The 12,884-nt window shown below is 44.0% G+C and overlaps 1 protein-coding gene across 2 annotated transcripts in view; it reads left to right on the forward strand.

The window, feature by feature from the left end:
• Positions 1-3,512: 3,512 nt before the first annotated feature.
• The window catches only part of CRYL1 (crystallin lambda 1), a 132,604-nt gene continuing 123,232 nt past the window's right edge, over positions 3,513-12,884 (forward strand). Inside the window, exon 1 of one of the 2 annotated variants that reach the window (XM_058690374.1) lies at positions 3,513-3,665. In XM_058690374.1, coding sequence (XP_058546357.1) covers positions 3,625-3,665 — 41 coding nt within the window. In that variant the 5' untranslated portion in view covers positions 3,513-3,624. The remainder of the gene's footprint in view (positions 3,666-12,884) is intronic. The other variant, XM_058690382.1, reaches the window with a different exon arrangement.

The following is a 12,884-nucleotide window of genomic DNA, read 5'->3' on the forward strand; positions in this document are numbered from 1 at the left end:
GGGAGGGGCATAGAGAGGGCGTGGGACAGAGGATCTGAAGCAGGCTCTGTGCTGATAGCAGAGAGCCTGATGCAGAGCTTGAACTCATGCACCATGAGATCGTGACCTGAGCTGAAGTCGGACTTAACCTACTGAGCCACCCAGGCACCCCCCTCTTTCTTTCTTTCTTTCTTTCTTTCTTTCTTTCTTTCTTTCTTTCTTTCTTTCTTTCTTTCTTTCTTTCTTTCCTTCTTTCTTTCTTTCTTTCTTTCTTTCTTTCTTTCTTTCTTTCTTTCTTTCTTTCTTTCTCTTTTTCTTTCTCTCTTTCTTTCTTTCTTCTTTCTTTCTTTCTCTCTCTCTTTCTTTCTTTCTTTCTTTCTTTCTTTCTTTCTTTTTCTTTCTTCTTTCTTTCTCTCTCTTTCAATAGTCATCCTGATTGGGTGTGACGTGGTATCTCATTGTGGTTTTGTGATTATTGATATCAAGCATCTTTTCATGTACTTTTTGGCCATTTGTATATCTTCTTTGGAGAGATGTCTATTCATAAGTCTTTTGCCTTATGGTTTTTGAATTGGTTTGAGTTTTGTCTCTTTTTAAACTTAAAAAAAATGATTATTGAGTTGGAGACCTCTTTATATATTTTTTATGTGAGGCCTGTAACAGATGCCTAATTTGAAAATATTTCCCCCCAGTTTGTGGCTTGTCTTTTCATTCTCTTGATACTGTTTGGAAAAAGCAGAAAGTCTTAATTTTGATGAAGTCTAATTTATCAACTTTTTCTTTTGCCTGTTAACACTTTTTGTGGCATATCCAAGAAATCTCTGTCTAACTCAAGGTCACAACGTTCTCTCCGATGTTTCCTCTTAGCTGTTTTGTAGTTTTAGGTTTTGCATGTAGGGTTGTGATGTATTTGGAGTTAGTTGTTGTGTATATGGCGAGGGGCTATTATTATTACTACCTTATCCACTTGTTCCAGCTCCATGTGTCGAAAAGACTATCCTTTGCCATCGAATTGCCTTTGTACCTTTATTGAAAGTCAGCAGACTGTGTACATTTATGGACTCTGGGATCACAAACCAAGACTCCGTCTTGTCTAATGTCTTAGAACATTCTCCCTGGATTTTGGCAGCCGTGGTGTGTGTGTGTGGGTTTCCTTCTGTTTATTTAAGGCAGGAGTTTCAGTTTGGTTTCTGTTCCTCCGTCTCAGCCAGAAGTAGAAGCCCTCTGTACCATAATCTTTAAAACTGTCTCTTTGATAGTCATCATGTTTTTAATATCTATTTTAACATTATTTTAAGAATATAATATTTCCATATTTTTAATTTTTTTTTTCAACGTTTTTTATTTATTTTTGGGACAGAGAGAGACAGAGCATGAACGGGGGAGGGGCAGAGAGAGAGGGAGACACAGAATCGGAAACAGGCTCCAGGCTCCGAGCCATCAGCCCAGAGCCCGACGCGGGGCTCGAACTCACGGACCGCGAGATCGTGACCTGGCTGAAGTCGGACGCTTAACCGACTGCGCCACCCAGGCGCCCCTAATATTTCCATATTTTTAAATTCTATTTCTATGCTGAAATAAATAATTTTGTCTTTGTGTCTACTGGTATATTTTTTTTATTAAAAATATTTTTTTTTCACGTTTATTTATTTTTGAGAGAGAGAGAGGCAGAGAGAGAGATACAGAATCCAAAGCAGGCTCCAGGTTCCACACCGTCAGCACAGAGGCTGACTCAGGGCTCAACACCACGAACCGTGAGATTATGACCTGAGCTGAAACCAAGAGTCGTACTCTTAATCAACAGAGCCACCCAGGCACCCCTTCACTTGTATTTCTGTGTAACATACATCTAGACTGGAATTTGCTAAGCCAAAGTACATACCTTTTAAATTCTGGCGCGTCTAGAACCGGGAGGGGTCTGAGATTGTCACCGTATTGCAAACTAACAAGTCAGCTTGCCGCACTTTTGTGGAAGCTGCCCAAGACACAAGACTCACGGATGAGACATACAAGACCTTACTACCCACAGCAAAAGCAGTAGCCAGAGTGTCAGCATGGTAGCACCAGTGCTTGGAGCCCCATTTCCAACAGGGTTATGGGGAGGGCCAGATGACCCCAGCATCTGCAAAGGGCCGAGGGACCAGCACTTTTTCAGCACAGGGCACAGCACACAAGCCAGTCCCCTTCCAGCCCAGAGATGAGCAGTTACGGGGTACTCACTCCGCGGGAGCCTTGGCCTACTAGCTGCCTATGTGCGCAGCTGCAGAAAGCACTTAGCATCAGGAGATGGAGGCGTCTTACAGTCTATTCTGGTCAGTAAGGAAGTGCAGCAATGCTCAGGGCTCATGGCTGGCTGTCGTCCCGGCAGCATTTCTATCCAGAAAGGCTGTGTCCGTATAAGCCCGCCTTCAGTTGTGTATTAAAGAGTTGTATGTCGGAAACACGTCACTGCCAACATGGATATCTTATCAATCTTTGTAATTTTAGACAATGGATCCGTAAAAGGTGAGTTCTCTTTCTTGTGTTAACTTTTCATTTACCGTCCCTTGAGTTGCGCACCTGTTTGAAATGTTCATTGACGGTTTGTGAAATTATTCTTTAAAGCCTACTTGTCCCTGTGACATTCCTCCTTCCGCGCTCTGAGTGGGGAAAACAAAGGAGGAGCTCCGTTTGTCGACCGCATTGCACACGTTTTCCGCTTTCTAATCATCTTGAACTGGATGGCTGGTATTCCCCTTCAGCTTGCGCTGTGTGGACACGAACTGTCTGGCCACGTATGATGATCCACCCTCTTGGTCTGCTCGTCCCTGGGATCTGAAAAGAGCCGGGTGTCAGGGACTGGGACATTTCCTTCCTGTCATACACAAACAGACTCTGCCTCTTGAAGGAGGAAATACAGTTCAACCCGGCCCCACTCCTGACAGTCCCCTTAGCACAGTGCAGTGGAATTAAACACGGCTTCCAGGTTCACAGATTATTAATACATTTGGAGCTTTCCTTTTCCGCTTTCCCGAGGCTCCTGGGTCTCAATTCTCATCTGTGGAGAAAGGCAGCGAGGATCTTTCTAGAAACGAATCATGAGTGTGAACTCAGCAATAACCACTCTCATTATAAACGCCTGAGCTGGTATGTATTGAAGAGGTGCTGATATTTTCAGACAAGAAATTCTAGCAGTTTCTTTGGGGTCCTTTAGCGGTCAAGCCTTGCGCCAGCACGGAAGTGTCCCCTTCTACGTACACTGATTTTGGGGTGCGCATTTGGAAACTAAAGCATGAGAAAATGAATTACTGCAGTCCGCAGGGTCGGGTCTTCGCGCTTTCCCTCCGGCGTTGCCCTCCGGCCGGTCCTCCTGCGGACCTGCCCCGCCCGCGCCCCTTAGCACGGGGTCGGCGCCTGGGTGTCCGGGTGGAGGTTCCGCCTGCCACGCGCACCCAATGGGGGCCGAGGCGGCGCACCCGCCTCCCGGCCCTCCCGCAGCCTATCGGGACCCGCGCTCCCGCCCCCGACTCGAGCGCCCAGCCAATGGGCGCGGGTCACGCCCCGCCCGGCGCGGGGATCTGGCGCCGCGCGCGGCGTCCGGGAGCCCCGTAGCCCACTGCTCTTCGCACTTGCGGTGCGGCTCCCGGGCCACCCGGGCGTCGGGCCATGGCGTCCCCAGCGGCAGGCGTGGTGGTGATCGTTGGCAGGTAAACGGCCCCGACCCGCCGCCCACTTGCCACGGCGCTGGGGGAGACCCGGACCCCGCGGTGCGCCCGAGCATGGGGCCCGCGCGTCGTCGCCGCGGCTTGGGCGCCCAGGTCGCCGTCACCTTCCAGAGCTGGAAGCGGCGTGGTGGAATGCCGGCCTCCAGCCCTCGAGGGCGCAGTGCGTCCTTGCAGCCCTCCACGCAAGCGGCCGGGCGGGGAGAGTCGCCCGGTAGCGGCGTGGCTTTGCAGGTTGACGCTCCCTGTAGAGTGCTATTTTGTTTCACTTCGGGCTGATGTGCGAGCAAGGTTCGGGAAGCTGACGGCGCAGGCTGCGGTGGAAATGCGGTTTGTGGGATTAGTTGGATGATGCCAGGCCTCCCAGCTAATACAAATAGACGTGCTGGGCGTTAGATATGGACGAAATGGAAGTCTGGGAAAGATTCTGCAGGACTGTATTCTTAACTTCCCATTTTACGGATGAGAAAATGGACATTAAGCAGTTTGCCCTTGGTCGCAGTTAAGTGACAGACATGGGACTGCCCCAGCAAAGAGGTCCATTAGCACACCTGTAGACAGGGCTGCCTGCAGGGCGTAGGAATGTGCATGTTTTTGTCCCCAGGGGTGTCTCTGGGCGGCAGCAGGTGTTTGGCGAATACACGGGGCAATTCATTCCTGATTGCTGATTCGTGGGGAAAGCGCCGAGGAACCCTGGAGGCCAAAGACTTTTCTAGGGTGTGTCAGTTTAACAGCCTAAATTCTATGCAAATTTTTGTTTGTGCCCCCAGCCGCTCTTTTAAACTCCTGCTATTTTCATTAAAAAAAAAAAAAAAAAAAATTTGTGTACCTTTGCTTTGATAGGGTATCATAGCAATCTGTAGACCTGGTAATACTTGCTGTTTATAACTAGAAGCACCTTTTTAGGGGTGACTTTGTGTCTGTTTTTGCCGCCGAGGTGTTGGCATACCTGACCCTCCCCTCAGCGACAATTGCAGTGTCAGGGTTTTTCCCTTTAGAACCAATTGGAAGAAGGAATCAGGATGCTTTTTGCCAGCTTCCTTTTGCTCACAGCTGTGGAATTCACTGAGCCTTTGGCCTTTACAGGCACGCGAATGTGTGGCTGCCCCGTGAGGGAATATAAAAATATATTTTCAACGTGTCCCCTGTACTGGATACAGTGACCATGCTTGCTTTGCGTTTCAGTTGTCCAGGGTCAAGGGCTAGAGTTTTGTGTCTCTCACAGCATGCTTTGGAGTGGGGTTCTGCTGGCGCCTAATAAATGCTAAGTGAAGCTTGGAATTGATGGTGCTCTGACCTGGCTCTGGTTCTTGGGTGAGGGAGCACAGTCTCTCAAGAAGGAGCAGGGATTGGCGAGTCCGTTTATTTCTGCTTTCTTTGAGGGAGTTTGACAAGGAATTAAATAGAGTCGGCAAACTTTAATGACCACAGGAATTAGCACAGGGTAGGAAGCCCTTCCTGTCTGTCCCTACACCATCAGCACCTCAAAACACACCCATCTCTGCTTCTAGCGTAGTGCTGCTCCCCTCCCCTTCATTCCTCTCTGTTCCCTCCCTCTCTCCCCTCCTCACCGCTCCTCTCCCTTCCTCCCCCTTCCTCGCCCCCTCCTCTTTTCCTCTCTTTCCCAGCACCCTGGGTGATTCCGAGGAACATCCATTTATTTACCAAATGGGGCTGGGAATGTAAGTGAATTCGCTAAAACCTGGTTGAGTTTCATTCTTGGATTTCGACAGACAAAAGTGTCCGTATTTCAATTTCAGGGACATGTTGGACCATTGTTTTTCCATCTTTTCCTAGTAAGTACCAGACTCGTTGAAAGTCGCTGCTAGAAATATAGTCCCTATTTAATTCTTTTCCATTCATGTTTTTTTTTCCTAAAGGCCACTCATCCTCACGGCTTTTTCCTGCAAGCATCCGGGGCGGGTCCCTTCAGAATGGTGGGCTTGACCCAACAGGAGTGTGCTTTTGAAGAATTAAGAAAGAGAAAAAAAAAAAAGCCTCTTGTATCTAGGGCTGTGGGAACATACAGAAGGGAAATATGGTAATGGCAGCTTTAAAAAATGGGGTAAAAGTGGGAGTCCTGAACACATTTGACTGGTGTTCTCCAGCTTTTGTATGTTAGCCCTAGAAGCCTGCAGAAGAACTTATCTCTACGTAATACGGTGTTTCTAAATAATTGAAATGTGAATTCTGTATCCGTATATATACTGCATTGTGTTTACCCACATGTTAGGCCCTGAGCTTGTTCAAATAGGAACCAATATGGGGGAGAAGGCCAACATCGTCATGTCCCTGGTGCCTCCTGTGCCTCCTTACTGAGCACAGTTCTTCAGGACTGAGTGCAGGGGCCCATCTGCTTCAGGAAAAGTTCTGCCTCCCCTTTGGGTGGAAACTGTATCATCACCAGCTGTATATCCATCATGCCTGGTCCTAGTAGACAGATGTTTGAGCTTTTATAACAGAGATTGCATTTTTTTTTTTTTTTTTTTACTGAAAAAAAGCCTGAAGGGCTTGCTAGGATGCTAAGATGTTGGTTTTTTTTTTTTCCTGTTTTTTTTTTTTTTTAATTGAAGTAAAATTGGTATATAACCTTATATGGAATTCAGGTGTACAACATTATAATTTGATATTTGTATACACTACAGAGTGATCACCACCACGAATCTAGTTATCATTCATCACCATACAATTGAACCCCTTCCCCAATTTTTCCCGTTGGAACCCCTTCCCCTCTGGTAACCACCAGTCTGTTTTCTGTATCTATGAGTTTGGATCAGATGAGTTTAGTTTGTTTTTCAGATTCTACATAACAGTGCAATCATACGGTATTTGTCTTTGTCTGACTTCTTTCACTTACTATAATACGTTCAAGATCCATCCATGTTGTCACAAATGACAAGATATTCCTTTTTTTTTTTTTAATGTTTATTTATTTTTGAGAGGGAGACAGAGTGCGAGCGGGGGAGAGGCAGAGGGAGAGGGAGACACAGAATCTGAGTCAGGCTCCAGGCTTTGAGCTGTCAGCACAGAGCCTGATGTGGGGCTCGAACCCACAAACCATGAGATCATGACCTGAGCCAAAGTTGGATGCTTAATTGACTGAGCCACCCAGACACCCCATAAGATACTCCTTTTTAAAGCTGAGTAGTATTCCATCGTCTGTGTGTGTGTGTGTGTGTGTGTGTGTGTGTGTTTATACACCATGTCTATCCATTCATTCATAGGTGAATACTTAGGTTGTTTTCATATCTTGGCTGTTGTAAGTAGTGCTTCAATGAACGTAGGGGTGCATATATCCTTTCAAATTAGTGTTTTTGTATTCTCTGGTAAATAACCAAAAATGAAACTGCTAGATTGTGTGGTATTTCTATTTTTAATTTTTTGAGTAGTCTCGATACAGTTTTCCATAATGGCTGTACCAGTTTACAGTCTCATTAGCAGTGCACACAGGTTCCCTTCACACCCTCGCCAACACTTGATGTTTCCTGAGTTTTTGAGTTTAGCCATTCTGACAGGTTTGAGGTGTTACCTCACTGTGGTTTTAATTTGCATTTCCCTGATTGTGATATTGAACTTCTTCTCACATGTCTGTTGGCCATTTGTATGTTTTCTTTGGGAAAAAATATATTTAGATCCTCTGGGTTGTTTTTTGTTATTGAGTTGTAGTTCCTTATATGTTTTGGATATTAACCCCTTATTGGATATGTCATTTGCAAAGGTCTTGCATTCACCTTTTCATTTTCTTGATGGTTTCCTTTGCTATGCAGATGCTTTTTAGTTTTATGTGGTCCTATTTGTTTATTTAAAAAAAATTTTTTTTAATGTTTTTATTTATTTTTGAAGGAGAGAGAGAGACAGAGCATGAGCAGGGGAGGAGCAGAGAGAGGGAGACACAGAATCCGAAACAGGCTCCAGGCTCTAAGCTGTCAGCACAGAGCTGGATGTGGGGCTCGAACCCACGAACTGTGAGATCATGACCTGAGCTGAAGTCAGACATTTAACTGACTGAGCCACCCAGGCGCCCCCCCTTACTCTTTTCAATCTCTTCTTTTTTTTTTTTTTAATGTTTATTTTTGAGAGAGCAGGACAGAACGCGAGCAGGGGAGGGGCAGAGAGAGAGGGAGACACAGAATCCGAAGCAGGCTCCAGGCTCCGAGGCATCAGCCCAGAGCCGGACTCAGAGCTCAGTGTGGGGCTCTCTAAGGGGCTCAACTCACCAAGGGTGGGATCATGACCTGAGCTGAAGTCAGACACTTAACTGACTGAGCCACGCAGGCGCCCCTCCATTTGTTTATTTTTGCTTTTGTTTCCCTTGCCTTTGGTGCCAGATCAAAAAAATATTGCTAAGACATGTGTCAGGGAGCTTACCACCTATGTTTTCTTCTAGGAGTTTTATAGTTTCAGGTCTTAAGTTCAACTCTTTAATTCATTTTGACTTTTGAGATATTTTTTGTGCATGTATAAGATAGTGGTCCATTTTCATTCTTTTGCATGACTGTCCATTTTTCCCAGTACTATCTGTTGAAGAGGCTATCCTTTCCCGATTGTATATTCTTGTTTCCTTTGTCAAAATTAACTGACCAGATATGTGTAGGTTTATTTATGGACTCTATTCTGTTCTGCTGATCTGTTTGTCCGTTTTTACACTAATACCATAGCGTTTCAATTACTATACTTTTGTAGTATAGGTTGAAACCAGGGCATGATACCTTCAGCTTTGTTCTTCTTTCTCAAGATCCTTTGAGCTTTTTTTGACTTATTTTGAATTATTTGTTATAGTTCTGTGATAAATGCCATTAGGATTTCGATAGGATTGCATTTGGGTAGTATGGACATTTATTTATTTATTTATATGTATTTATTTATTTATTTATTTATTTGTGTTTATTTTTGAGAGAGACAGAGCATGAGTGGGGTAGGGGCAGAGAAAGAGAGGGAGGCATAGAATCTGAAGCAGGCTCTAGGCTTTGAGTTGTCAGCACAGAGCCCGACGTGGGGCTCGAACCAATAAGCTGTGAGATCATGACCTGAGTGAAGTCAGATGCTTAACCGACTGAGCCGCCCAGGCGCCCCAGTATGGATATTTTAACAATGTTAATTCTTTCAATCCATGAGCATGGAATATGTTTACATTCATTTATACCTTTAATTTCTTTCATCAATGTGTTAAAGTTTTATGTCTTAAAGTGTACAGGTCTTTTACCCCCCTTGGTTAAATTTATTCCTGTACACTTTGAAGTCCTTTTGTCTGATACAAGTATAGCTATGCAGCTTTGGTTTCCATTTGCATAGAATATCTTTTCTTTTTCATCCCTTCACTTTCAGTCTGTGTGTGTCCTCATATCTGAAGTGAGTCTGTTGTAGACAGCATATAGACCTTATTTTTTATCCGTTCAGCCACTCTTTTGATTGGAGAATTTAGTCTATTTACATTTAAAGTAATTATTGATAGGTATGAGCTTATGGCCATTTGTCAGTTGTTTTATGGCTGTTTTTGTACTTCCTTTCTGTTCTTTTCTTCTTCTCTTACTCTCTTCCCTTGTAGTTGAGTGATTTTCCTTAGTGTTTTGTTTAGATTCCTTTCTCATTGTCTTTGTGTGTCTGGTGTAGATTTTTGCCTGTGGTTACTTTGAGGTTCATGTAACAACTCTCTATATAACAGTATATTTTAAGTTTATAGAGTCTTATATTTGAATTCATTCTAGAAACTGTACGTTTTTACCCCCTCACACGTTCTGTTTTTGATGTCATATTTTACATCTTTTTATTTTATTTATTTCTTAATAATTATTAAAAGTTAATTGTACCACTTTTGTGTTTTACTCTTCATATTAGTTTTATAAGCAGTTAATCTACTGTGTTTACAATATACTTGCATTTACCAGTGAGATCTTTACTTTCATATGTTTTCTTGTTACTTGTTAGACCCTTTTCTATTCAGCTTTAAGAAGTCCCTTGAACATTTCTTGTAAGGCTGGTTTAGTGGTGATGAACTTGGTTAGTTTTTATCTGGAAAATTCTTTTCTTTCTTTCTTTCTTTCTTTCTTTCTTTCTTTCTTTCTTTCTTTCTTTCTTTCTTCCAAGTTTATTTGAGGGGGAAGGGGCAGAGAGAGAGGGAGAGAGAGAATCAACTCAGGGCTTGATCTCACAAACTGTGAAATCATAACTTGAGCTGAAATCAAGAGTTGGATGCTTGACCAACTGAGCCATCCAGGCACCCCTCTCCTTCAATTCTGAATCATAACCTTGCCAGGTAGAGTATTCTTGGTTGGAATTTTGTTTTTTTCCTTTCAGTATTTTGAATATACCTTGCCACTCCCTTCTGGCCTGCAAATGTTGTGCTGAAAAATAAGGTCATAATCTTATGGGGTTTCCTGTGTATCTAACAAGTTGTTTTCTTCTTGTGCTTTTAATAGTCTCTGTCTTTAATTTTTGACATCTTAATTATAATGTATCTTGGTGTGGTGTCTTTGGGTTCATCTTTTTTATAAATTTTTTTTAATGTTTATTTTTGAGAGAGAGAGAGACAGACAGAGTGTCACCAAGGGAGGGTCAGAGAGAGAGGGAAGCACAGAATCTGAAGTAGGCTCCAGCTCTGAGCTGTCAGCACAGAGCCCAATGTGGGGCTCTGAACTCACGAGTGGTGAGATTGTAACCTGAGCCGACTGAGCCCTGGGTGCCCCTGTCTTTGGGTTTATGTTATTTGGAATATGTTTTGCTTCTTGGAGCTGGCTGTCTGTTTCCTTCCCCAGTCTAGGAAGTTTTCAGCCATTATTTCTTCAGATAAGTTTTCTACCCATTGATCTCTCTTTTCTCCTTTTGGGACTGCTATAATGTGGATATTATTCCACTTGATATTGTCCCATAGATCAACAGCTATCTTTGCTTTTTGAAATTTTTTCTTTTTGTTGCCCTGAACGGGAGAGTTCCACTGCCTTGTCTTCCAGGTTGCTGATCATTTCTTCTGCTTCATCTAGTCTGCTGTTGAACCTCTCTAGGGTATTTTTCAGTTTATCTATTATGTTCTTCAATTCTGTGACTTCTCTTTGGAACTTTTTTATGTTTTCTGCCTCTTTGTTGAAGTTTTCACTATGTTCATCCATTCTCCTGAGTTCAGTGTACATCTTTATGACCACTACTTTGAACTCATTATCAGGTAGATTAGTTATCTTTATTTCATTAAGGTCTTTTCTGAGGTGGTGTCACATGCTTTCATTTGGAACGTATTTCTCTGTCTTCTTATATTGCTTGATTTTGTATATTTGTTTCTTTGTATTCTGTGAAACAGCTACTTCTCCCAGTCTTGAAAAGTTGGCCTTGTGTTGGAGATGAACCTTATAGTTCAGCCTTGCTCTAGCTTGTTGTTTATCGGAACTTTGTGAAAGCACCCTGCTTTGTTCTCCATAGGTTGCAGTTGTTGACAGTATGCCAAGACCTGTCAGTGTTTCAAAAGGAGGGATCTCCGACAGTGCCTCGTTTTAGGCTGATTGTAAGCCAGATCCTCAAGCAACAGCTTCTAAGGTGCATAAAAATATATCGTCTTATATATATAATTGTAAACCCTGATGACTTCCAGACCAGGTGATCTGGAGGTGACCCCTGGGCAATAGTTGCAAAAATCGTGGCTTTAGACAGGTGTGTAAACTCCTTTCTGGGCAGTATCAGCAAACAGTGGCTGGGTCAAGGTAGAGCACTAATATGGTGTCTCCCTGCCCATGTTCCCAGGGAGCACTGCTGTGGCCTCTGATTAGGTGGCAAGCCTAAAGCCTGCCTTTTAGACTGAAGCTTCAGAACACGAAAACAGGCCTTGTCACATGAAGACTGGGAGTGTGTTTCTGCCTTCTGTTGTGCAGTGCCCGGGGTTGATGGCCTGCCAGGGAGTGTCCGATTGTTTCGGACCTGTGGGGCCCAGGAACACAATCCCCTCTGGCCACCAGAGCCAGGCAGGCCTCCTGTGTGGGCTGTGGGTGCCTGTTGGCCATGGCAGGGCAGGCCAAGCCAGTATTCTGTAGAGGTGGGGATGGGGCACTCCCACCTAAGATAGTAGGCTGGGGGGTGTATAAAACTGGTGCTTGCTAAAGCTGGCACCAACAAGGCAGAAGGAGAACACAAAAATGGCACCCACAAGCCCTTCCATCTCCCGAGAGAGTCCCAACAAGTTCCTGCCTCTCCTCAGATGCTTTAAGATTAACAAGTGAGGGACACCTCGGGGCTTAGTTGGTTGAGTGTCCAACTCTTGATTTTGGCTCAGGTCATGATCTTGTGGTTCATGGGATTGAGCCCTGCCTAGGGCTCTGTGCTGGTAGTGTGGAGCCTGCTTGGTATTCTGTCTCTCTTCTCTCTCTCTGCCCTTCTCCCCTGCTCACACTCCCCACCTCTCCCAAAATGAATAAAGAAGCTCAAAAAAGAAAAGATTAACAAGTGAGTCTCCTTTGCATATGCTAGGTGCCTTTCAAATTGTTGCTTTTGCGCTAGGCCCCAGGGTCTGTGTGCCCTTTAAGAGTGGATTATTTAAAAAAAAATTTTTTTAATGTTTGTTTATTTTTGAGAGACAGAGAGAGACACAGCATAAGTGGGGTAGGGGCAGAGAGAGAGAAGGAGACACAGAATCCGAAGCAGGCTCCAGGCTCTGAGCTGTCAGCACAGAGCCCAACACAGGGCTCAAACTCACAAGCCGTGAGATCATGACCTGAGCCGAAGTCAGATGCTTAACCGACTGAGCCACCCAGGCACTCCAAGAGTGGATTTTAAAAAAATTATTTGTTTATTTTTTAAATTTACATCCAAGTTAGTTAGCATATAGTGCAACAATGATTCCAGGAGCAAATTCCTTAATGCCCCTTACCCATTTAGCCCATCTCCCCCTCCCACAAGCCCTCCAGCAATCCTCTGTTCTCTATATTTAAAAGTCTCTTATGTTTTGTCCTCCTTCCTGTTTTTATAATATTTTTGCTTCCCTTCCCTTATGTTCATCTGTTTTGTAGCTTAAATTCCTCACATGAGTGAAGTCATATGATACTTGCCTTTCTCTGACTGATTTCGCTTAGCATAATATTCTCTGGTTCCATCCACATAGTTGCAAATGGCAAGATTTCATTCTTTTTGATTGTTCTGTTTGTTATGGAACCAGGCTGGAATGCCAGTGGAAAAACCAAGCGTCACTCGGAGATCTTGGTGGATTGGAGTTTTATTTAACACCGAATG

Source organism: Neofelis nebulosa, chromosome 1 (assembly GCF_028018385.1).
Source record: "Neofelis nebulosa isolate mNeoNeb1 chromosome 1, mNeoNeb1.pri, whole genome shotgun sequence".
NCBI classification, from domain to species: Eukaryota; Metazoa; Chordata; class Mammalia; order Carnivora; family Felidae; genus Neofelis; species Neofelis nebulosa.